At 43.7% G+C, this 26,753-nt stretch overlaps 1 protein-coding gene across 1 annotated transcript; it reads left to right on the forward strand.

The window, feature by feature from the left end:
- Positions 1-1,246: 1,246 nt before the first annotated feature.
- Positions 1,247-23,854, forward strand: cbfa2t2 (CBFA2/RUNX1 partner transcriptional co-repressor 2). The gene is made up of 11 exons (XM_034198361.1): positions 1,247-1,725; positions 12,782-12,931; positions 13,094-13,338; positions 13,442-13,531; positions 15,471-15,655; positions 16,239-16,492; positions 18,731-18,816; positions 19,412-19,604; positions 20,937-21,005; positions 21,235-21,425; positions 22,104-23,854. The coding sequence occupies exons 2-11, from the start codon at positions 12,808-12,810 to the stop codon at positions 22,437-22,439; spliced, it is 1,773 nt and encodes a 590-aa protein (XP_034054252.1). The 5' UTR covers positions 1,247-1,725; positions 12,782-12,807; the 3' UTR covers positions 22,440-23,854.
- The last annotated feature ends 2,899 nt before the right edge of the window (positions 23,855-26,753 follow it).

Genomic DNA, 26,753 nt, shown 5'->3' on the forward strand with positions numbered 1-26,753 from the left:
ACGTGCTTATTATCTGCCACCTGCCTGTCGTTGCATCTGGGTTTTAATCTATATCTACTTGTTGCCTTTGTCCGTCACTGGTGTCAGTTGCAGCTCACATGTGCTACAATCGCATGTGGGTTACAGTATGCAAGGCCTTCCTATTTCTCCACCCCCACTCACTCGCAGCCACCTGGCCCTCTCTCTGAGCCTGCTGGCTGACCAGATGCACCCTGAATGAAGCAGGCCTACAAGGAGAGAGGAGGGAAGATAAAGGTTATTATGGATGATTATTCAGTCGTTTTTGACAACCCATATAATTATAGTGACCTAATAATAAGAATTAGAACAAAAAGCCTTTTCTGTTAATGCTTACAAACTAACACACTGATGTGGATTCGAGCCAAAATGATTACAGCTTAAGTTATTCAGTGCTGTTCATAAGTGTGTAATGTGCATTAGGGCAAAGACAAGGGGCAGCGCCTTCTCTCAATGAACTGTTTGTATTTATCTGTTTGTTTACTCCACCAAGTGCCTGTGAATTCTCACACGTTGATCATGTTCTCTCCATTGTCTAATTAAAAGCAGATTAATGCCTTATTTACCACAGGCTTGGAATAAGCTGAGCACCACCCTCTTCACTCTCTAGAAGTAAAACCTGTTGAGGGTATAATAGGCAAGAGTGAAAATCGCATGCAGGCTGCCCAATCTCCGCCAGGCTCCATTATCTTAACCTGCATTGTGTCTCCAGCAGCACTTGTGCGCGAGGCCGGGCATAAATCAGACAGTGATTTAAGTTTAACTCAGTGAAGATGGAGCTCCGAGGATAAGAGAGTAGAGGAGGGAAGAATAACTAATTCATGCTCCTCAAGTGTCCCCCAATGGGCTGGCTGGCGAGGCAGCCCTGAGAGCCGCATTAAGGAGCTGAGACAAAAGAGGGCATCAATGAAAGAGCCGAGAAGGAGGGGGCAGTCAGTATAAAAACATTTTAAAGGGAGATCCCCTCTTCTCTTGAAGGGGAGAGGGGAGGGTGGCAGGGAGTAGGGTTGCAAAAGGACCCCCTCCCTCACACACACACATGCAGATGCATGCGCACACACTTTTGTATCTCTTGGCACAGCCTCTTGTTTAGCCTTTAGGTGCCAAAGCAATTAGTTATGTTAATTGCAGGGGCCATTGCCGGTGAATGCAGGTTGAATAGAGCCAGTCAGCAGTGGATGATTGGCCAGGATCCATGGGGGAGGGGGGAGCTGTGACGTAGCCGGCCCGTGAACACAGAGGAGAGGACAGTGTGTGGGAAAACAGGGGAGGAGTCACAGCCGAGAGATTGAGAGGGTGGGAGGATCAGAGCTTGAGAAAGCGAGCGCATGAGAGGAGGCAAATTCAGCGACAGAGAGAGAGTTTAACATTACAAATACAGCAGCGGAGGTAAATCGACGGAAGGAGATAGCGAGATAGAGAGGTCTTCACATGAGAGCAAGCTGCAAACACAGAAAGAAAGTGACCCAGTTTGCGTTAGTGCCGCGTAGCGCTGGTCCGCTCGGTGATCTGTCTCCATCTGGGTGCCATCTGTGTCTCTGGCTCTGGCCTTCGCCACACTGGGGCTCACATATGTGGGAATGCAAACACATGCATGACATATGAAGGCGAGGAGTCACATAAAGAGACAAAACGGAAAGGATAAGACAGCGAAGCTGCAGCGGACTTTCTCCAAAGGACTGAAGAGTGGACTCTACTAGAGTGGAGGTAGGAGAGAAGAGTGGGAATTTCAGCATTTCTGCTTGTATTTTCGGCTATTATAACATGTATCTCTATTTCTGAGAGTGTCTGCTTTTGCAAATGGTGCATATGTTCGTTTGTGTGTGTGTGTGCCATCCTAATTCCCAGTGCGGCTCTGTGCTGATGTACAGATGGTGCCTCATCCTTTCCTCTTATCTCTTCATCCTTATCTTCCGAGGTAGGAGGAGGGATGAATTGTTCCTCCTGCTTCTATCACCCGGGCACAAAAAACATCTGCTGCCATATGGATGAAATACTGTTTGCTAAGGTGGCCTTTGTTATCTTTTTGTTTGTATATGGTCGTTTTATTAAATTGTTTACTTTTGTGGATTAATATCTCAGGGGAACTGCATGTTTTATTAATTCTGCTACTTTACTGTGTTTGGCACCAAGTGGTTACATAAGTGGCATATTTGTTTTACCAAGAATGCTTCAGAAACCTGGCATCTAATGGTTTGAGTCATTTTCCCAGAAAAACATCTTTAGGCGGAACAAAAGCAGCTACATTCCCAAGTTAAGCATCCAAGCCTTCTGTTGTTCCTTTATTTTTTATCTTGCTGCTGATCCCCCGTTTGCTTTCACTTGTGGAAAGCATAAGAACATCCACCTGGAATGGATATGAAATGAAGAAACACACTTTTCTGTTTTCTTTCTGTACCATGAGTAATACTTCTGTAAACATCAACAATTGGTACCTCAACCAGATACATAAACACTGCATTGTGATTGGATCCATGTGTGAATGGGCTTATCTCACTTAGATGTCAGATTGTTATCAGTTTGTCCACATGGAAAGCAGAGCAGGAGGAAATAGGTACAGAAGAGGAACCGTGCATCTGTTGTACAGTATCCCAGCCATATGGGAAGAGGAGGGAAACTGCTGTCTGTCTTTCATGCTGTGCCTTCACGTTACACAGCACAGACATCAGTGGGAATGTTAATCTCAACTGAGTGCACATTTTTTGCATTGTTGCACTATGGATATTGTGTGTAGTAAGTGTCAGATCACTCTTTTTCTGATAACCTTTGCAGTGGTACCTTGCAAATATTTTTTGTGCATGGAGGGAAGAGATGTGTGAGGGAACAGCAGACAGAGAAAAGGCAGAGTGATCTGGCTAGTGTTACGCTAAGCCAGACCAGTCCATCAGGGAGATAGGAGCGACTAACTGTCTGCTGCACAGCCTCAATCCAGGGACCCCTGTCTGCTCTGCTGGACACTGTCACACTCATGACAGCAGGCACTGTTTCGCCTCTGTGTGTTCAAGAAGATCAAGGATGTATTTTATTTCGGAGACTATATTTTGCCCCCACTCATTCAACAGCTACTGCTTTTGTCATATATTTATGTGGCTTTGAACTTTTTGTTACGTTTATGGTTGAGTCTAAGTGATTGTGTGTGCATGTGTGTACCAGGTGTCTTGTAGACATTATGTCTGCTGAAGTACAAGGTTGCTTGTCTAACAGTGTTCTGTAGCCCAACTGTTTCCCCTTCTTTTTTAACCTCCCTCCCAGCTGCAAGTTTATCTGCTGAAAGTGTAGCAATAAATGGAGCAACAGACCACCATGACCCTTGCTCACTGTGCTATTATCTGAAGAATTCATGCACAGAACCCCCTTTTTGAAAACAGACACATGGACATACGGAACAGAGCAGCTGCCTCAGGAGTTTGGTGCAGGAAGTGCTCTATTAGTTCCAGTGGTGAGGACTGTGATATATGGCCCCAGGGGTTCAATGAGGCTGTGTGTTTGAATGTGTGCATATAGATTATGTGTGTGCACATGAGAGGATTGGGTCAACACTTAACAGTAACTGCTCAGTCACTACAAGTAGCGCAATGAAAGATTATTTCATCACAGAGGACGTCTCCTGACAGTATAAAGGTCTCTTTTTGTGTGTGTTAGCGGGTGTGCATATGCGTATCTGTGTGAATGAGCATCCAACCACCCCCTGTCTCTCCTATTGCAACCCCATTGACATTGATGGGAGCCCTCTCATGTGCTAAGTGCATGAGTCAGAGGTCTCTTGCAGGAGTGTTGTGACCTTTTGCTGGCCGAGAGACTCGTTCAGTGACCCAAGACAAGGACTCTATTTACTGGGCTGAGAGGGAAGAATATCATCAGCACATGGTTAAAGGCTCTAAAATTACTTCAATTGAATTCCTTAAACATCAATCCAAGATCTGAAGTTCTCAATTGAAATTATTTATCTACGTAAATACAAAATTAATACATCACATACAATCACAATTGTTAATGGGGATTTCATATAAAAGGGGGTTTTTCCTAGACTTATTGGATCATTAAAAGTTTACTCTGAAAGCTGCAGCTGAGTCTCTAAGCAACATTTTGCAATATCTAACCAAGGAGGCAAAGATTTTGAACACTGATGTGTTGTGAGCTGGGGTGAAAAACAACAGGACTCATTCAATCTTGTGTGACTTTCTTGGAAATAATGTTGGATTTTTCCAATGAAAACCCCAAAAGACAATAGTAATACTCAATAGGACAGGCAAGAGCAACACTTATTGGTGCTGGTGTTGTTAAGTGCGTAGGTGGAGTAGAAATGGGTGGTGCAGCCTCTAGCCATGAATTGTCTGTCATAGTCATTATTTTCTTTCTTTCTCTTTCTTTCAAAATGGGTGTATTTGACAAACAAAAGAACATTATAGTCACGTGCTTGGCTGATGCTAACAAAATTAAAGTAGAAAAACACAGGTTGACATTTTGTAATGGACAGTGTTGTGTCAGAACAACAGCATCATCTTACTTTATCAGGACGGATTATATTTAATGTTATCAAGACATACGATACACTAACAATATACACTGTGTTCTTAAACACAGTTTCTGCATTTTAAACCCATACAATTGGCACACACAATGATAACACAAATGAAAACACTCCTCTGCTCCCACATTGACAAACATACACTCAACCTCCGCAGCTATCTCTGTCCTGTTCTCCTTAATTGTGTTGTGCACAGCTGGCCTCTTTGTTTTACTTATCTGTCTCTGTCAGCATCTGTCGAGCTGTCGTCTTTGATACAGCAGGGCTAAGCCTGCACACAACTCTGCTTAAGGCACATACCGACTGCTCAGCTTCGATTCAATGCATCCCCATAACCTGAGAAGGATGGATTAGTCACATTTGTAGTCAATGCTTGGAGAAAAGTACAATGTCTTTATTTCACTAAAATATGTAAGTTAAGTTATTGTTTTTTAGTTTTTGAAGAACATTGCTTCTGCCCAAATTATGTTCTAGTGTGCTCTACGACTTGTCGGAGGTACGACACATTTTTGAAAGCCTGATCAGAGAAATGGCAACATTGCATACACTACTATACATTGCAATTTAGTCTGAGAAAACACATTTTGAGTCTAGAAAACTGAAAGGGAAGATCTTGATAACAACTTGTATAAATTCTATGAAATGGCTTAAATGTCAAACTTAAGGTTGAGGCAAATTAAACCTACTGAGTCATTGCTTCATTGCACTCACTCTGGGTCGAGAAGAACCGTGTAAATGTCTTCAACATGGCCCATGGTGATAACAACATCTGGTTGGACCAGAGCCCAGGCCATTTGACTGTTGAGGCCTCTGACACCTGGTCTGAAACAGGCCCGTCTCAACGCGTGCTTTGTTTTCTCATGTCTAGAGCTCGTATTTGGTTTTATGGACTACCGTAACTTACTAGTTCAGAGCGTGCGTCTGTGTATGTATGTCAACCCGAGAACAGAGCAAAAGAGAAACAGTATTTTGCCTGGCTGCGGGTTAAGTTGATTGTCTGGGTTTATAATGTATAGGAGCCACCCAGTCATAATCCTCCAGACACATGATGATATACATCTTCGCTGTGTGTCAGGGGAGCCGTAAAAGTCTGTTCTGACATCATATCATTTTGTTCCGCCCTCGAAATAACATGCTAGGGGAAAAAAGAAAACAAGAAAAAAAAACTTTGATGCCTCCATATAGCGGAGTGTTTTTCGCTTTCCAGTGTTGGGTTTAAAGAGTCACCAGGCTCATGATGATTGATGGACAGGCTAACCAATTAGTTACGGAGAGGTGAGAAGGGTTGTAACCAGATAGGCAGATAATCTACTGGACCTCAGAGAAGGGAAGCTGGTGTGAGAGAGTCTGCATACTTGTGTTTGTCACAGCTTTGTGGTTCAGGTCATGATTGACAGATTTGTCTGTTTTGTCACAGTTTTTATTTGTGTGGGTGTGTGTACATGTGCCTCAGGCTGGCCATTTCATAGGTGTGTGTGTGTGTTACTTCAGGGATAACTGTCCTCTCTCCACTAAACCGATGTCAAACCCAACACCTGGTAAATGAGGCCAACGTGTGCACACACACACACACACACACACACACACACACACACACACAATGACACACATCCACTTCCAGATCCCTCGTGGCTCAGCTGTCTGTGACGCAGGCGAGCGTCTGTGTTTTTAAGTCCATGCCACTCTGAATAACAAACATCCATTTGACCCAGTGACAGTGGAGCCTATGACCAATGCTACTACAGGAGTGTGTGAGTTCACAGCAATTACTTTTTTACTACCTTTGCTCTAATTTTAAAACGTTATCCTTTTTAAATATAACACCTTTTTAAATTGAACACTAGGCTTATGTTATAGTTCTTCATAAAAAAAAATGCTCCTATATTATCTTTTGAATCTACTATTTTGTTTCGTCAAAAAACTTAAAATCCCACCCAGTATATTTTCCCAGCGGTCTGACCTCACACACGTGGACACTGTCCGTCCTCGCTATCCTCTGCCAAACCTCCTCTCCCTCCTCTGACTCCAGCATCACATCACTGTGCCTTTTTACTGCTCATTCTTAGTTTTTATTGACGACGTCTGTCTGCCTTGCCGTCCCCGCTTTTGTTTTCTTTCTCGCTTTGCCAGCTAGGTACATTTCCATCCCTGGGTCCCTTTTTTACAGCAGCAGTGTTATTGTAATCATCCCACTGAGTGACAAAGTCGTGCAAGGACTTCTCTTACTGCCACAGGGAAATGTGACAAGTTAACTCCAGACACACATCTGTGTCTCTTCACAATATCTCTTCCTTCTCCAATATCAATATGTCTCTTTTTACCCATTAATTTTCCTCCTAAAGGTGTCCTTGCATCCTCTCCCTGTATATATCTTTCACCTTCCCCTTTGCTGTCACCCTTAGTATCTCCCCCCCCCCTCCCTAGCAGAATGAGGAGCTAAGTATTGACATTGGATTTTGTCCAAATGTGTCTACGGGGCTGGAAGGTGGTAGAGAGAGCCAAGAAAAACAGCCTGGCTCGGAGTCTGACAACCAGACTTGTCTTTCTGATGAAACCAAATGAAACCAGTATTTTCTATCCTTGTTATTCCCTCCCTCCCTCCCTTCTCTCCCTACATGCACCCCTCCTTCTCCAACACTAGCGCCTCTAATTTACAGACTAATTTCTTATTAAAGTCAGTGCTGGTTTTAACTCTCTTGCATAGTCAGTAAAAGTGTCACTGTGATAATACATAGGCAACTTTTGTCTGCAGTAGAGACCTAATGCATAATTTAGTTTGAAACATAAATGAATCTCCTTTTTAAATATATAGTGGTAACATGTAGCTTTCCATTATTTTATAAACCAGTACGTTGCATATTGTAAAACATGCTTTGCTTACGTGTACGTGAGGCAAATGGATTGCGGCAACAGTTGAAGAGGTCTCAGTCCCAAGAGAGCAATAGTATAAATTAAGTTAATTGAAATAAGCAGAGGGGACACATGTCCTCTAATTTTCAGATATTCGACACCATTCACCCAGCGAAAGGCTTATAAAATACTTAAGTCCTTGAACCTGTCCTTTCTCTATGAGGTTATAACTCCAGCCTGACACTGGGAGACTGTTATCCGTTTTACAAGTGTGTGTGTGTGTGTGTGTGTGTGTGTGTGTGTGTGTGTGTGTGTGTGTGTGTGTGTGTGTGTGTGTGTGTGTGTGTGTGTGTGTGTGTGTGTGTGTGTGTGTGTGTGTGTGTGTGTGGTGTGTGTGTGTGTGTGTGTGTGTGTGGTGTGTGTGTGTGTGTGTGTGTGTGTGTGTGTGTGTGTGTGTGTGTGTGTGTGTGTGTGTGTGTGTGTGTGTGTGTGTGTGTGTGTGTGTGTGTGTGTGGTGTGTGTGTGTGTGTGTGTGTGTGTGTGTGTGTGTGTGTGTGTGTGTGTGTGTGTGAGTGCAGGGAGTGCAGGATAGAGGAACAGATGTGTGCTGTATTGTGTGCGTGGACGGACGGGGACCAGGTGCAGCCTTTGTCTCCCCGGCATTTAAGTCCACTCGCTTGCATTCAGCCGCCTCGTGCCTCCCCCCCTCCCCTCCACGTCCTCCTCCACCCCTTGGAGGGAAGGCAGTGTGTGTATGTGTGCTGCTTTGGCTTAGTGAAGGAGGCTCCAGCAGTCCCTTATTCACCCCCCCTCCTCCCTCACAGGTAACTGTTGGAGGTCCCAGCTGGCCAGCTCTTGGCCGATTAGATCCATATGGTACAGGAGGAGGGACGGGGGAGGATGAGAGAGAGAGACCCCATCAGTTGCATGGGTGCTAAGGGAGCTTGTCCCTTTTTTGCCCCTTACTGTAGCTTTAAGACAACTGCTCTATTATTTCTTTTCACTTTTTTTCCACTCCTTGTATGTCTCTCCGTTTTTTCAGTTTACTCTGGGATTTGTATTAATATTATTCCCCCTTAGTCCACTTTGAAATATTGCCGTTGGTCCGCTCTCTGTTTTTTCAAGTTGAGAGGTTGTTTTAATTGCGTGGGGCTGAATCAGTGTCAGAGCATTTTTTTTATACTTCCATGGAATACAACAACATGGTTTGATTCTGTTTTCATTATAAATGCATTGTGTTTTTTGTGCACTCATGTAAACATTTAGCCTAGCTTAACACAAAATGTACAATCGGATGAAAAAGCTAACCACCCTCAGAAAAAAGATAAACAAGCCTGCAGCAAAGATGCTCTCCTATTTACACTTGGGGACTGGCTAACTTTATCAACTGGCAAAACACCCTTGGGTTTTTTCAGTTTGGAAAGTTAGGACATTACTTGTTGGACAGAAAGCTAACTCTCTAGACTCCTTGTAGGGTTTACATTTGTTTTGTAACATAGTTAGCTTGGTTTTCCCTCTAGTTCCAATGTTTGTGATGAGCTAGGCTAACATTTTTCTGTTCACATTTCTCTCAACTAATTTCTAGTTAGAAAACATTCATCATTATTCCTTTATCAAGCTGTTTTAAGGTTTGTTTTAGTTCGCTGTGGGTGTTAACATATCTTCTGGGTCCACATAGTTGTAGCATTGCCCATGCTCTGAATTGTCTTTTTGCTCCTTGATAAATGAGTCAGGCCTGAGTTACGTCTTCTCTCACCTCATCTACAATGACAGGACAGAGATAGCAGCGAGGCGCGGGTACACGCACAATCCTAAATCAGCAAACACCCTCGCACACACACGCCTCGTGACTCTCAGCTGCCAGAGAGTTTTAACTTCTTAAACCATGAGCTTAATACATCCTAACACTGAACACATTTATTTAAACATCACATTAAGCTTCATTTATTTCTACTGATTTAAAGCATATCCATCCATCCTCACTTCACTTAAGGAGGTAAATTAATGTTCTCGCTCTCTGCACTTAATTTTCTCGTCATTTCCAATTTAATGAAGTCTTCAGTTACAGTAGTGGCTCGATGGGCACCATCTTCTGTTTGCCCTTCTCTCTCTTCTAGCTCTATCTCTTTTTCTCCGAGCCTCATTCTAAATCCTCACCTGCAGAGGCAATTAAATCTCATTGAATGTTTTAATGCAGACGAGCGTCACCTGAAGCTGAACAAACAAGGAACACCTGGCTAGCAACGACAGCCCTCTCCACAGATGCACACCAGTTTTCCATCCCTGCTGTAACAATTGTTGTAGAGAGCTCAGGTTACTCACATTCGTAAACATTTGTATATGTATGTGATCTATTTGAGAAGGGATGAAAAGACAGAAGGGACATCAAATCGGTGAGCAGAATTTTTTATGTAAATGAAGTCCTCTGGTGGACAATGTCGTATTCAGTTGATTTCATGTTTGTCTGCTCACTGTGTAATCCAGTTAGCTTCAAATGCTTTCTCTGCATCTTGACATTTCCATGTTATCCTTATGATGAAAGCTAAAGAGCGTTGTGTTCCTTTCCTTTGTTTCATTAGGGCAAAGATGACAGGTGGCATTTAGACCAAACAAACATCCAACATCCTCCTCTCAGCTAACACACACCTGAGTTAACATCAGACCACGTTGTGTGTTTGTGTGTGTTTGTGTGTTTTGTGGCTGCTGTAACAGCTGCCTCCCCTGACAATCGTGACTTTACACGATGGACTCAGGTGCTCTTAAGCCTGATGAAGTCATCCAGCTATGTATGCTGTCTAATTGACAGGCAGAGGCAATTCTCTACGGGCTGTCAGCACTCCATGCATTCATTGCACACACACCTGATGTCTCCTGTTTTGGCCATTACCGCTGGCATGGCTAACAGACCATACCACATCTTAAGATTACAAGAACACAGCTGTAACCCAATTTCCCCGTTCTACGCTGACATGGGATGTGCAATAATACACATGTTGTATCTGTTGAGCATGTTTATGTTCTATGGGTTCATGTGGACCTGTCAGTCAAACAATAGAGGCTAACAAGCAGCTTTTCAAGAAGGACAGTCAGTTCCCAGCCAGTAGATACATGTTGATGATGTGAATACATTTCAATGCAGTTCTATAGCACAGGTCCAAATCCTAGCTCATGTGTAAATATGCAGTTGTTTACATGGTCACAGTCCTGACCCTAAGGCCAGACGCCCTGTTGATTCTGTTATTGAGATGTCAGTCTAATTTTCTGGCCCTGTGTGTGTGTGTGTGTGTGTGTGTGTGTGTGTGTGTGGTGTGTGTGTGTGTGTGTGTGGTGTGTGTGTGTGTGTGTGTGTGTGTGTGTGTGTGTGTGTGTGTGTGTGTGTGTGTGTGTGTGTGTGTGTGTGTGTGGTGTGTGTGTGTGTATGTGTGTGTGTGTGTGTGTGTGTGTGTGTGTGTGTGTGTGTGTGTGTGTGTGTGTGTGTGTGTGTGTGTGTGTGTGTGTGTGTGTGTGTGTGTGTGTGTGTGTGTGGTGTGTGTGTGTGTGTGTGTGTGTGTGTGTGTGTGTGTGTGTGTGTGTGTGTGTGTGTGTGTGTGTGTGTGTGTGTGTGTGTGTGTGTGTGTGTGTGTGTGTGTGTGTGTGTGTGTGTGTGTGTGTGTGTGTGTGTGTGTGTGTGTGTGTGTGTGTGTGTGTGTGTGTGTGTGTGTGTGTGTGTGTGTGTGTGTGTGTGTGTGTGTGTGTGTGTTGCGTTGAATTTTGCGGTGCACTGGCAGGCCGCGTGTGTGATGTCTACATAGGTCTCTCCTTCCTGCCCCCTGTGTTGGGGAACAGGTGGAGTGATGGCAGACAGGCCACAGGGCTGAGAAAGAACCGGAGGGAAAGAGGGATATAGCACGTGATAATGCGATAATTGCCTTATTCCCATAATACACTTTTGGGAATGTATTACATTTTCAGGTTGGTCATGTTAGCATGTTGTATTTAATTATGTTGGTTAAAAAGCAAAACTCACTACATAGGAGAACGTTTAAAAGAGGCTTAACTGTATTTTGCTGCTGGCCGGGACAATCAGCAGCAGTCGGTGCATTTTAATACATAACAAAAGTTAGCTTTTATTAGATTTCCATTCAGGTTAAGTGCATATTGTTTTTCATTTTCAGGGAAGTATTGCAGACACGGCAGAAGTGTGCAGATTCAGTCTAGAAAGAGAAAGTATGGCTGAGAGCTTTGTTGTGGAGTTTATTTTGTGTGCGCAATCATGCTTGTTTATCAATCAATCAAATTGTATTTATATAATCCAAAGTCTTAAGGGTGTATAAAGCATGCGACACCCTCCATCCTTAGACCCCCTCAGCGTACAACAAAACTTTTCTCTGAATTCTTAGTGCACTGATTTCTTTTATTTTTTCAATGTATCCTTACGAGTTCTCACAAGTTACCTACTGACGGCTTAAACCTCCTAACTGAAGCCTTTATAAACTGGACCCCTGTGGCTCAAGGCCATGCAGAGTTCATAGCTGTGAAAAAGATATAATGGGTGCCATTGAAACCAAAGCCCTAAAAGCATGAAACCACATTTAAAAAGCTGCTCTCAGCTGACCCATGACCTGTGAGACCAGGCTTGTCTATTAATCGTCCATTCTTAAAGCAGTTAGAAAAGTCTGATCCACTCTAAATGGAGACGGGACCCTGTCTTCATGGAACTCCAAGAGACAAAGACGGCTTCTGATCCCACATCTCGCCGCCGCCACACCCCCATTTCACTTTCTCCATACCCCTTATCTGGTGGTCTCATTCAGAGGCAATAGCATATTGAGAAGTTGCGTTTAACATTCAAAAGCTTTGCCTATCTTGTTAGTAAAGCGTGAAATAACCCTGTCCCTGTCCCCGTCCCCCCCCACACACCACCCCCCATTTACTTGGGAGCTCAATGAGGGGGCATTCTTCTCCCACACAATAGGCTTCTTCAGCATTTCTTCTGTTATTGATCTGAATAGTTGGAGTGAGGGGCTAAACTTTAGACATCTGGCTCTTTGATGGGGAGGGGGGGGGGGGTCTGGTGCAGGGTGGTTGGTGCCCTGGCAGTATGTGTTGTATGATGTTGAAGTGGGTTTGGGGGGTGGGCATTTTGTTTTCTTTTGTGGCTATAGACCTGAAACGTTTGCATTCATTTAAACTATTGGGCTGAAAGCAACAGCTGCCTTTTTTTATTTGCTTGTTTATTTGTAATTTGAACACATTACATTCCTTCTCTTTTTTCTTCAATAATATGTGGTTGTATCTTTGAAATTAATTTGTACATTTGTGTATATGCTGTACGTTTAATTCACAGAGAATTGTGAATTTGACAACAAAATGTTTTAACCACAGCTGACCTCTCTCTTTCTGCAGACAGTAGAGAGAAGAAGAGCCCTGCCATGCCCGGTTCTCCTGTGGATGCTAAGACTCATTCCAGATCAGCCCCCATCAGCTCCACGATGCCCCCCCTGCCTTCTGTCAACCCCAGCGGCCCTCGCCCGGCCTCCTTTTCCACCACAGCATGTAAGGGTCCTTCTAGAATGTTTTCTTACACAAGGTTTCTTTCATTCTATAAACAGCTATCCTAAGGCGTAATTTTCATGAGATCCTTAATGTCATAAATGGGTCCACTAGAAGGGAGGACAATATTAATTTCTCCCCTCTTCTTCTCTGTTTTCTCCCCAGTGACCAATGGGAATCATCATCATTCCCCACCAACCCTGAATGCAGTGCCATCTCCACCGCAGCGTTACAGCAACGGACCGTCCTCTTCCTCTTCCTCCTCACTGGCCAACCAGCAGCTGCCGGCCACCTGCGGGGCTCGCCAGCTGAGCAAGCTGAAACGCTTCCTGACCACGCTGCAGCAGTTTGGCAACGACATCTCTCCTGAGATTGGAGACAGTGTCCGCAGCCTGGTTCTGGCCCTTGTGGTAAGTTCTTGTGTGGAAGATAATTTATTTTTAGAATATGTATCTGCTGTTGTCTTCATGACGGATTGACTTATTTGTTTAACCTCACTTTTTTGTCTCCTAGAATTCCACAGTTACCATTGAGGAGTTCCATTCACGGCTTCAGGAGGCTACCAATTTCCCCCTACGGCCCTTTGTTATTCCTTTCCTCAAGGTAAACACATCTTCAACCTCCCATCCATCTACCAATATTTGCTTTGCATTATTCAGTTGGACTACTTCCTTTTTTTCCTTGGCAGCAGTATTTTCTTCGCGTCTCAGTTTAACTTTTATACCCTTCACCCTATGGTTACCCCTTCAGAATAATATAAGGATCACCCCCACTTCTCCTGGCTGAGTTGGTTGAATGCAGTATCATTTATTGCAGAGTAACGTGACAAAGACAAGGTTATTCGATTACATAACATTCCTTCAGTATGATCAATAATGGCAATCACACCAGAGCTTGTGAGTCATGTTGGGAAAATCATATGTTCGTTTGATTTTATTACTGTGTTTCTAGGATAAAATGCAGTAGTAATAAATAAGAACATGTGTATTCTCCAACTGAATGAACAGCTTCTCTGCAGTTCAAAGTGACTTATTGAGATCTGCGTGTTGACTTGACGAGCAGCAGATGAGTCGGTGTGTTAAACTGCCTCTTTGAGCCCCTTTGTAACCAGGGGAGTCTGCAAGAGTATACTTTTTAGTAGCTCCCCTCGGTAAAGCAGCCTATAAATCTTCAGTCAGTTGAAATCTGCTGTTTTTCCACACTTACCTATTAGTCACCTTTGGAGCCCCTCCATCTGTCTGCCCGAGAGTGCTTATACAAGAAACCTCTGTTCCCCTCCTTCTTTTAATTTATACGAGAAGGTGGGATCCCTACAACTCAATTCCAACTCATATTAGAGTAGTCAGCACTAAGAAAAAGAGTAGGAGAGAAATCAACAAATGGGACAAAGTTAGGGTGATGTGGATAAGGAGGAAAGAGGGAAAAGTGGGAACTCGGAAGTGTGAAACATGCCTATAAAGTGTTCCCTTCCCTTTTTTATGAGCTTAAGTGTGTCCTGTTTTTAAAAGACCATTCAGCTGCCAAGGCGCCGCCAATCCAGCATCCGCCCCGCTGAACCCCAGAGAGCCCTCTGCTCAACTCACACACAGCACGTGTCCGCTAGCTGGGGCCCCGGGGAGGGAAGCATGGGAGATAGGGGGGGAAAAGAGAGCATAGGGGTGTGACAAAGAGTGGACCATAAAGCAGATCTATCAGCACCTTTTGTGAAGAAGGTACAGATATGCTGAAGCTAGTGGAGACAGATTCAAGCTGAAAAGGGCAGGTTCTGCTAGGTAATGGCTGAAAGCGCCACATGATAGGAGGATGTCAGTCACAAAATGAAAACAGCATGGTTATTTAGTTGGTTGCTCAAGAGGAGGGAGAATGAGGGAGTGAGGAAGTGGCGTAATTGCAAACACACCGGAGTCTGTTCCTAATTAGGGAAATGCGGGGAACAAAAGCGAGATGGAAAGATAGGACTGAGACAGTCACAGATAAACATTTAAAAAAGAGAGAAGGTAAGCGATGAGGGAGAAGTGGAGTCAGTGTATCATTTGTTATGAAATGTTTCGAAGTGTATAAGCCTCTTTATCTATGCTTTGATCAACACAGTAATGAGTAACCAACTTCAGCAGCAGCAGCATAGAAAACACATTTATTTTCGTTTGGGCCAGGGAGGCCACAGCCACCATGGAGGCAGCCGCAGAACAACACCCAGACCCAAATTGAGCCTTACAGCCAGACCTCAAGGAGTCAGTGCCCCCACTTAAAACCCCCCACTCCCACTATAGCGTCTTCCCAGGGAGGCATAACTTACACTGTGTCTCTTAGCCCTGGTACAGTGTGCTGGTGGTCTCATGGCTCCAGCTCTCCCCCCCACTACTTTAATGATAAGCTGACTAGTGCTCATTTTCTTTTTTGTGTTTTACTCTGAATGTAAGGTGTGACTCATGTGAGTGACATACGGATGATATTTAAACTGGTACAACAGGGTTCTATCAAAAATAGGAAGATTAGTTTACTTGCCAGAGTTTTTTAGACTTTCTATTTTTCTTCTTTCCAGGCCAACCTCCCCCTGCTGCAGAGAGAGCTCCTCCACTGTGCACGGGCAGCCAAGCAGACCCCTGCCCAATATCTGTCCCAGCACGAGCATCTCCTGCTGAGCACCACCATGGCCTCCTCTCCAGACTCCTCGGAGCTACTGATGGAGCCTCCAGAGGCAGTGACCAAGAGACACAGCCCCCACAGGTTAGAAAATACTACATGTTAACAGAGGTGGGAAGTAGTGGAGTACAAATACTTTGTTAGTGTACTTAAGTACATTTTTCTGGTATCAGTACTTTACTCCACTACTTATTTTTCTGATGACTTTCTACTTCTTACATTTTCAAAACAGGCTCGTTACTTTAGTTTTAATCTGTGTTTGGTGGCTTGATCATTATTATGTTGATTTTAATCCATCATTTCCTGGTCTTCTCTAAAGAAGAGGGACCAATGAAAACGTTGTCATGTTGCTGTTGTTCAGCATCGAAACATTCATTAGCTAACAATGACATTATTGTTCTATTAATATAAAGTGAGTTCAGTTACTCTTTAAAACAGTTGGTAGTTATGGGTACTTTTTACTTAAGTACATTTCGAAGCCCATACTTCTTTACTTTTACTTGAATAAAGAAGTTTAGTCAGTACTTCTACTTTTACCAGAGTATTTTTAAACACGAGTATCTGTACTTCTACTTGAGTAAAGGATGTGTGTACTTTTGCCATCTCTGTATGTTAGTTGAATCGTATATAAACAGCTGTCATTCTTCTGCTGCCCTCTCTTCTGCAGAGCTAAAGAGAATGGTTTCCATGAACGTCCCCCCGCAGCCATGGAACCTGCCGCCAAACGGATTTGCACCATCAGCCCTGCTCCCCGACACAGCCCCGCCCACCCGCTGCCCCTCAGCGCCCAGCTTCACCCGACCCCTCCCCCCCTGCAGCACTACGCCCTGGATGACATCGCAGCACCACATATCCTACACCGCGAGCACAGCCAGCGCTTGTTGGAGATCCGTGAGCTCAAAGACAGGCCCAGACTACCTGGTACGTAAAGTTCTGATAAGTCTAAGCATCTGATAAGTATTTATTTCTAAAGAGATGTTCAATCTCAGTCGTAGCTGCTGATAGTGGATAGTTTATTTAAACAAGCATCAGACATTCATCAATTTTTGCCCCTCATTTGGTGTGCGTACTTAAATTATTCGATTAATTACATTGCTGCAAATAAATGAAACCCAAACACTTTTAATGTAATTACAATTACGCCACTTCCTCACTCCCTCATTCTCCCTCCTCTTGAGCAACCAACTAAATAACCATGCTGTTTTCATTTTGTGACTCTGACATCCTCCTATCATGTGGCGCTTTCAGCCATTACCTGGCAGAACCTGCCCCTTTCTGCTTCAATCATTTCTGCTCTGTCTCCACTACCTTCTTCACAAATTAATTCAACCCAAAAACGTTTAATGTAATGTAAAACTTCACAACACACACACACACACACACACACACACACACACTGTGAGTGATACGGGGGTGGTCTGTGTGTTTGTGTTGCAGTCCCCATACATATCTCTGGAGTCTACACGTGTGTATAAACAGAGCCATACTGTCCAGGCAGGGAGGGTTGGATCTGCTCTGGTGTATATCTAGCCTCCATTTGGGACTTGTCAGCACGCAGTGGAAACAGCAGTAGCTCACAGACACAGGCACACACACACAGAAACATACCTTGATATGTTCATGGTAGAGGTGCTGTGTTTACGAGGCCTTAGTCCCTTGTCTGACAGCCTCCCGCCCGCCTGCCGCCACTTAACTCATAGGCACACACACACACACACACACTCACACACACACGCATAAACACATCAGTCCACACACTCGTGGCTTTGAACTGATGAACACTGATGAAAACCAGGAGTAGAGAAGAGGTCGAGGGAAAGGATTGTGAGTGTGTGTGTGTGTGCATGAAGAAATGTTGAGCCGACCTAGTGTGCATGTGGCTTCTTGTTGGCTGTTTCTTGCTCAATTTTAAGAGATTGTGGTTAGCTAAGTCTTTGTAGTGAGTGTGTTTCTCTGACATGTTTAAATAAATGTGGTGCTCTCTGCGTGAGCACAAGCTTGTTTTTGCAAACTGTAAAATGTACAATTTAGATACAAAGTCATAGTGCTGGGTAACAACTGAATCTGAATTTGTGTGTGTGTGTCCGGCTGGTTGTGTTTAGAAGTGGAGCCACTCCACTCAGCGTCTCCCTACTGGAATGCTGTGAGCTCCAGGAGGGGAGGTGTGTGTGTGTGTGTGTGTGGTGTGTGTGTGTGTGTGTGTGTGTGGTGTGTGTGTGTGTTGTGTGTGTGTGTGTGTGTGTGAATGTGTGTGTGTGTGTAGTGTGTGTGTGTGTGTGTGTGTGTGTGTGTGTGTGTGTGTGGTGTGTGTGTTGTGTGTGTGTGTGTGTGTGTGTGTGTGTGTGATGTGTGTGTGTGTGTGTGTGTGTGTGTGTGTGTGTGTGTGTGTGTGTGTGTGTGTGTGTGTGTGTGTGTGTGTGTGTGTGTGTGTGTGTGTGTGTGTGTGTGTGTGTGTGTGTGTGATGTTGTGTGTGTGTGTGTGTGTGTGTGTGTGTGTGTGTGTGTGTGTGTCTGTGGTGTGGTGTGTGTGTGTGTGTGGTGTGTGTGTGTGTGTGTGTGTGTGGTTGACAGACAGACAGACAGCTGACTTCCAGATGTGTGCAGGCTGTGGCTGCTGGAAGTCTGTTTTGCATCACAGGCTTCTCCTTTTCTCTTTCACCCCACCTTTCTCGCTCACAATCCCCCAGTTCATCTTGACTCTTTTCTTATTTTCTGCCCTCCATCTACTTTACCTCTCTCCTGTCACACTATATTATGGGTGTAAGAAAATACTTCCTTTGAATAATGTCCCTTCTGCTATGTGACGAAAATATATAATTCCAATATATGATCATAAATAATAATAATATATTTTATTTCTATAGCGCTTTTCTTGAACCCAAAGACGCTTTACATTTGGGAGGGAGGGTAGACAAACAAAACAAAGACAGATCATCACAATAAATCTCGAATGAAGTGAAATAATGAAGCTGCTGTATCTCAAAATGTTATGCAAAGATAAGTCATTCGTTTTGTGGAGTGTTGAAAACAGCTCAGCTTTAACACAGATATAGACACACACAACTTGTACCCACTTACTGTCACTTGTGGCTTCTTTGTACATTCAAAAGAATGTTAATCACATTTGCCTGTGGTCTGTCTTGTGCGTGTTTTAATCAGGCACTAACGGAGGCTACCGCGAGGAACCGGTGGACCACAGACTGACAGACAGAGAGTGGGCTGATGAATGGAGGCATCTGGACCATGTAAGTCTGCAGACAGGCACCACTACTGCTAATGGCTTGTGATATAGAAAGAATATTTATACATCAACATGTGTCCCCTCTGTGTAAAGAGATTCTGAAAGTTTCAGGAAAAAATATTCGCTCACTTTTTGTCCCGATCCATTTCTATAAAAACCTGTCTGAAAATGAGCTGATCAGATTTTGGCCACTTTATGATGTCATAACGATTGTTTGGCTTGTGTAACCATTAGCCAATCACCAACCAAGGTAACCCCCCCCCCCCCCCCCCCCCCCCCCCACACACCTAATCACCTGAATCTCCTCCTAGAGCACCATTGTGTTCTTTTTAACCAAATATCTCTGAGGGGCGTGGGGAGTGGCTCCTTATTTTCATCTCAAGTAACAGACAGAGAATCAGCACTTTTGAAACAGGGCTGAAACAGAGGGGTTTATGGGATGCTACAATGCACGATCTGTTTGGTATTTTGAGCCAAACACTTCAGAGACATGTTTTGTATATATCTGAGACCTATAATCTATTGATGAAAAACAGTATAATAGGGAACCTTTAAGAAACTCAAGTCAGTGACACTGTGTGTCCTTCGTCATCCTGCAGGTGTTGAACTGCATTGTGGACATGGTGGAAAAGACCCGGAGGTCAGTGAGCGTACTCAGACGATGCCAGGAGTCCGACCGCGAGGAGCTCAACTACTGGAGACGGCGTTCGAGCGAGCAGGAGGACCCCCGCAAAGGAGGGTCCGCCTCCACTCCCTTCTCCAAGACACACAGCCCCCACTCAGCAGAGTCAGGTTGGTCCCGCTATTTTTAATTCAATTATGTTGGTTTGCCTCAAAAAACAATAACTCTATGATTGGATTCTAAACAAAGAGAAGATTGCGTTATGAGCCATGGGATGAAGCAACACCATTCAAAGTTAGTCAGTAAATCAGTGAGCTTAAAAATGACAGTTCACCAGAAATTACAAAAATCATTAAGTCTGGTAGAATTAACTACCAGGCAGATGGTTTTATTTACCCAAGCTCTGAGAACGTATGCTATGTAGGAGAACGAAATGTAGTACATTTGTGTGTGTTATTCATGATTTGTGTTTTAGAATAACTGATCCTTTTTGCTTAATGTGAATAAGCATCAGTGTCAGATCCTAAAAAAAGCCACACGTATTGGCACAACAGAGGTTTTACATAAATGTAAGTCTGTTCCAAAACCTTAACTTAAATGCCGAGAGATTTTGATACTAAATGATACTAAAGGTTGTGAGAACCAACCAGCACAGCCTCTTTCTTCTATTTCATACTCTTTACGCCCTCTAGTGGTCATGAACAGTACCGCCGCTCAGCCCGGTGTCAGTGCCTCCCTCAGTCTGCTGTGTCCTGGCACAGTTCTCTCTGAGTGCCAGCCTTGCCTTCCCCCTGCTGGTCCATAGTCACAGACAGGTGCCAGGACTGGCCTCGGCCATATCGGCCACAGAAGGGCTGTCCTGCCGTCCTGCAGGCTCAGAGACCCAGAGCTGGCTGACTCGCCTGAGCACCATCTGGGCCCCCAGCCGGGAAGCCCGCCTGCCTGGGCTCGAGCTCAGGAAGACTGCAGTGGGGGTGGAAATGGCGGCAGGGAGGGTGTATACAGGCTTGGTTGAAGGGAGAGGATGTAAATGAAGGAAAAGAGAAAAAGCGGTGGTGAGACGGAAGATATAAAGATGGGGGAAGAAGGATATGAGCCAGGTGGCGGGGTTGGAGAGGCACAGTAGCGACACAGACATGAATTGAGATGCAGGAAAAGAGAGATAGATTCGAGGGAACAGACAGAATGTTGACACAGCTTGTTGGTCCGCAAATTGCCTCCAAGCCAAACACATTCCTTTCTAAAGCTGTCAGATCTCACATCAGTCCAAGACTCCGATATACAACAATTACGGTTGTTGTGTGGCCTAGATATGCAGACTTGTTTGCATCGAGCACAAAATAAAAGAGCGGATGACACAGATAATATCAAAGCATGCCTCTGTAGCCTCTCTTGATTGAGCTGTCAGTCACAAAATCTGACATTATTTTAACAATGAGTCATCTTAATATCTTTATAATCCATGGCAAGTGCTAATCCCTTCTGTCTCTTCTCTCCCGCAGACTCCCAGCGAGACTTTGCTCCTCGGCCAGGATCAGCATACGTTACGGATGAGATCTGGAGGAAAGCTGGTAAGAACACCCATCATGTTTAAAAAGTGTTTGATGTGGTATGAAAAAAAAATGCTAAAGGTAGACATAAAGATAATCCTGGTTTAATTGTATTCAAGCATTAAATCAAGATTAAAGAGTAAATGTTTTGATCACATAACATTAAACTGTGTGCTGATCCTTGGTCTATTTTTACCGATGCTATTGCGCAAAGTTTAAACTTGCAACATTTGTCTCCTCTGGTGTGCAGAAGAAGCAGTGAATGAGGTGAAGCGACAGGCCATGGATGAGGTCCAGAAAGCAGTAGCGGAGGCTGAGCAGAAGGCATTTGAAATGATTTCTTCTGAAAGGGCAAAGATGGAAAAGACTTTGTCCGATGCAAAGAAGAAGGCTAAAGCGGACGCCATCTTGGTCATCAACGAGCAGGAGGATTCCAGCGAGGTGAGCAGAGATTTAGATTCTGGAGGTTCTTTGAGGTCATGCTTTAATAAGACAGACTCTGCATACAAGCACACATATTCAAAATCAAAGCTGCTAAAAACATATCCTTTTATAACAATATTTGATTAAATGACTACATCTCAGTGACATTCAATTCAGACATGGTCATCACCTGAGTCTGATGGTCAGCTCGGCTCTACTAAGCTTTACAGTCTCTATCATATCACAGTTTTATTATTCTTTGCATGTAAATTCACATATTTGAATCACTGTTATCATGCTTATCAGTGTTTTGATGTTCACAGTGGTTTTTTGTGGAAAAGCTCTAAAAATGTAACCCCTAGCACCTAGCAGCTAAAACGTTAGATATTTCCCTCAGGGTGGAGAGCAAAAACAGAGCTTGATGTAGAATGAATATTGGACCTAAATTCATCAGGCAGCCAGAAACACTACTGAAAATGAATATCAACATTGCTCCTTGTCTGCAGTTTTGTTTTATTGAAAAACTGTTTGCTATCAAGTTTATCAAATGAAAAGGTAAAAAAATATGTCAATAAATTCACAGGTTGTTTCATGCTTTTATTTTGTAAAAGCTTACTAAGCAGACACACAAATCTGTATGTGCTTCCTTGCATATCCTGTCTATAAACTTACAGTTATCTCTCTGTTCTTCCTCAGTGTTGCTGGAACTGTGGGCGTAAAGCTAGCGAGACGTGCAGCGGCTGTAACGCCGCTCGCTACTGCGGCTCCTTCTGCCAGCACAAAGACTGGGAGAGGCACCACCTCATCTGCAGCCCAGGCCTCCAGGCTCAGCCCAAACCAGTGTCTGCCATCACTGCCAGCAGGGCGGCAGCAGCAGCTGCAGCAGGGGTCTCTCCTGTTGGTCTTTCCGCGGTGAAGACCCCTGACAGTGTTCCTTCAGTTTGCAGTCCTGGTGGAGAAAAGGCTTCAGTCGCTTCTCGCTCCTCCACCCCTTCCACCCCTGCCTCGGCCCCCGAGACCAACGGACACTAGGAGGTGAAAGACATCCGCGCTGAACGTGTCACCTATCCTCTTTCTTACTTAAGGGAACTATTTTCTGGGTTAAGTTAGGGTAACAGATTTTTTTCGTCATACTCTTTGGCAGTGAAAAAAGGACAGATTACGGATGACTGAGTGATATGTCAACTGGGACTTTGGCTTTGGCAAAGAAAAGGAGGACTCGTCTCGAATGCATCTATTGGATGAACAGATCTCCCTAACAGATGGAAACGTGTTTTTGTTCCTCCAAAAAAATGTTGGATCTGCAAGCAGTGGAAAAAAAACTGAGGATAGCTCTCAGTTTATCTCTGGCTGAGGGGAGGAAGTTCTGAAAGGGAGGCATATGAGGAGAAAAAAAAACTATGGAAAACGCCTCCTCCACCGACCAATACCACTTTGTTGTGTATAGATTTAAGTTTGGGAGGTGGTGATGGAAAATGTAAACCGTGTGATAGTACCAGCCGTAAACCATCGTCTTCGAAAATCTGAGAGTAGACAACACAATCTCTGCAGCTCCTCCTGTATACATACATATATGCTCGCCAAATTCATGTCAGGTTTCCATGTGTGAATGCGGTTGTGTCATCAGTGAATATTGTACAGCATATGATAACTTTTGTCAAAGCAATATAAAAGTGAAGTGTTCAGGTATCTCAAGCCGCTTCTGCATCACCAAAGTTTCCAGTCGCTAAAGAGAGTCTCGTCATTCATTGCCTGTAAATGTTGTTGTGAACAAGAGATAATTATACTCCAACACCACATTATATCTACTTTTATAACGACCGGAACATTGGTCCCTATTTTTCCTTTTTGATCACCAGAGATCTTCACAGGTGATGAGGATTGGATCAAGTAAGGGCAGGAGGATAAGGTTCAGACTTTATTCTGGCTGCAGTTTCATGTTGGCACTTGTTTGCTTCACCAGTTGTGTATGACGGGGTCAGATTTTGCTCCAAATCTTCCACCACTGCAATTTTGCATCTGGGGTTTGTAACAGAGTACAGTTTTTAACCAAAGCAGGCATAAAGGATGACAATGAAATCTTGCCACTGGTGCTACTGTTGCCGTGGTTCAGGTTTGGAGCAGTGACTGTCCCATGGAGAATCTCAGGAGCTAAACTGGATTTGTATGTACAGATCTTCTTTTCTTTTGTCGCAGTTAGGTTCAAGTCAAACGTTTAGTGAGGAATTTGATTTATGGTACTCTGCTGTTGCATCGACACATTGTTCTTGTGTTTTTGTTTGTTGTAAGATGACTTTGTAAAGTATATTATGAGAGAATGCTTTTATTTTGTGAGCCACGATTTACTTTGTTCTTTAAACACGTTCTTTTATTATGAGGCATACGTTCATATGAAAAAAAGATATCTTGACATGAAGTATGAAATAAAGAAATAGAATTAATTCACATTTGTGTTTGTCTTTTTCTCCGGCTATATTATATACTTATATTAGGAATATTTGATGAAATAAACAAAATCTTCAATTATAAGTCATGTTGATAGGAGTTAAGCATGAAATAAAACATCTGTACATTAACATAGAAAGACGCATCTCCATCTTCGACATACAATTAAGTCTTATTTACTGCCACTGTTAATAGATCTCAGATATAACTGCCTGATCAATATTAGTCATAAATATAATCTGCATTAGTCAGTGAATCAGACACTCTTGACAAAAAGCTGCACATTTAATTATAAGCTCAATGTAATTAATAATACACAATCAATGTAGAATCTAGTATTTTCAGTTTGCTCAGTGTTTTTTAGTTAGCATGGCATTTATCAGGGTTATATTTAATATCTAAGAATCATTTCTAATTACAATCCTGCAATATGTATCTAGCACTTGAAACTTAGTGTTTCAGATATTTGCTTTAGCTTTCGTTTAATCAAATGATTTAAGAGTGGAACAAATAGCAGCGATAAGATAAACTAATTTTCTATTAAAAAATAGCTCTGAAGTTTCTTCCAACCAAAGTGAATAACAGCTTCAGATAACTTTTCAGAAATATAAGTTATTTAAATTAAGTTTATATTTTTTTCTTTATAATTTCCTTAAATAGGAATGTCTGAGAATAAATCTAATTAAAGACAAATGAAAGCTTTAGCGCAAGTTCAATAAGGAAGACCTAACTCGAGTCACTCACACGTCACTCTATGGCTCCCTTCCCCCCTCATTAAATATGAGGGCGTCATGCCTCAGCAGCCAATCGCTGCACATGCTAAATGCCTTAAATACCTGCTCTTCCTCCCTGTCAGTTGTCATTGCAGATGATCACACGCAATGGTAGTTGCAATACAATACTGCTTCTCGTGAGAAAAACCGTAAGAAACAACTAGCTCAAGATGTCCAACTCGGACAATTCGGAACACGAACCTTCTCTGGAAGTCTCCGATCCCGGTTCGGCTCCACACAGCGGCTTATCAACAGAGGAAGACTTCCTCATCGCCGGGCTCCTGCAGCAGGGCTTTCCCACAGCCCCAGGCCTCACTCTCTCTCAGCTGCGATAGCTCTCGGACCAGGTCTCCAGCGTAGCTCCCCAGTTCGGGGCAGCAGCTCCAGCCAGCTTCCCAGAGAGCAGGACGAGGCCGCAGCCGCGGAGGTAAAAAAAAGGGCAGGAAGTCGAGCCCTCCAGGATCCCGTCCCCCTCCAAAAAATCCACCCCTTCTCAGGCTCGCCAGTCCGGTAGCGTCACACACCCCTATGGAGAGTAGCGCGGCCGGCTCCCTGCAATCCCTGGCTAGCTCCATGATAGCTATCGATGCTCGCCTCCAGGCTCTGGAAGACTACGCCACAGGAGCTTCAACTTCCGTTGCACTCAGGTACTAGTTTTAACGAAAACGTTTGCACTCGACCCTTACACAGGGTTGGGTCGTAACGGAATACATGTAACGGTGTTACGTAATCAGAAGAAAAATAAAGAAAGAAAAAAAGAAAAAAAATCAGTATATTCAGCGGTGTTACATTTGAAAAACGAGTAAACTGAGTGCAGTTACTCTCGTAAACCTGAAGTGAATACTTATTGGAATTATTGGTGGAAAGTTTCCTCACAATGTAATATTCATTACCGGCAGAACCGTGTGCACAGCGCTGCAGCGTATCTGCGAGCAAGAGATGCAGCGTGTCCGTGAGGCCCCGCCCCGCACGCAGATGAGAGAGAGAGAGAGAGTTCTCTTTCAAAACATATTGGAAGGTAGAAACGGAGATGTTTAGATAAAACGTGGAAGATAACGTTTATGTAGCATTTATTTATTGTCGGAATGATGACATTCATAACGGGATCAAATCTAACTGAATGGCCTGCTGCTGCCGAATGCATGGGACAAGTAACTGGGAAAAGTTTTAAAAGTGATTACATCGTTGCAGATAATAAATAATAATGATAATGTATTCTATTTAGGGGCGCCTTTCAAAGCACCCAAGGACACCTTACAATGCATAAACTTTTCCAAGGAAAGGTTTTAAGACAGTACAAAGAATGCAGTCTGGGTGAGTTTTTCTTTTTATGTGCGGTGCAGATGAGAGAGCTGTCCAGAATGACACTAAAATGTTGTGTTAGTGCTATTCATAAGCCATTAAAACAGTAAAATACGTGTCTCCCGTTCACCAAAACATACCCATCTGTTATGGAAAAGAAAGTATTCTAAAGAGAAAGAAGAAAGGAAAAGATAGAAAGAAGAGGAAAAGGAGAAAAGATAAAAAGAAGAGGAGGAAAAAAGAAGAGGAAAGGAAGTATTCTAAAAGTAATCTGCCACCGGTACCGGCGGGATCGTGGTTAGTTTCCGATGCGCAGAAGAAAATCTGGCCCACCCTATATTTTTACAGGCCCACCCTAAAGTAAATTTCTGCCTACGCTACGGTCCGCACAGCAGCAACAACCAATCACATGAATCTCTTGCCCCCGACACACAAAGCAATAGCAATGTTAAAACTAAGTAAACTGGAAAGGAAAAAAAAAATCCCCAAACAGGCGAAAACCTACCAGTTCCACCCACTGTCTCTGCCTCCTCCCTCCATGCCTCGCTCCTCTGGTTTGTATCCCGGTAGATGAACAGAGACTGATCATACAGCACCGGGTGATTCACTACCGCTATAATGAATTTTCCCTCACATTTTTGGAATATGAGGAATTACCTGCGTAGTCTCTCCCAACATACACGCGGTCTGATTGGCTAGCGCTTGTACCGGCAGATTTGCATAAACGGGACTTCATTGGCTGACGCTTCTGCCGAGGCGCCAAAAGTTGAACATTGCTCAACTTTTTGAAGCGAGCAACGCCAGCAAACGCTCCACGTCGCTTCCC

The sequence above is a fragment of the Gymnodraco acuticeps genome, unplaced genomic scaffold (assembly GCF_902827175.1).
Source record: "Gymnodraco acuticeps unplaced genomic scaffold, fGymAcu1.1, whole genome shotgun sequence".
NCBI classification, from domain to species: Eukaryota; Metazoa; Chordata; class Actinopteri; order Perciformes; family Bathydraconidae; genus Gymnodraco; species Gymnodraco acuticeps.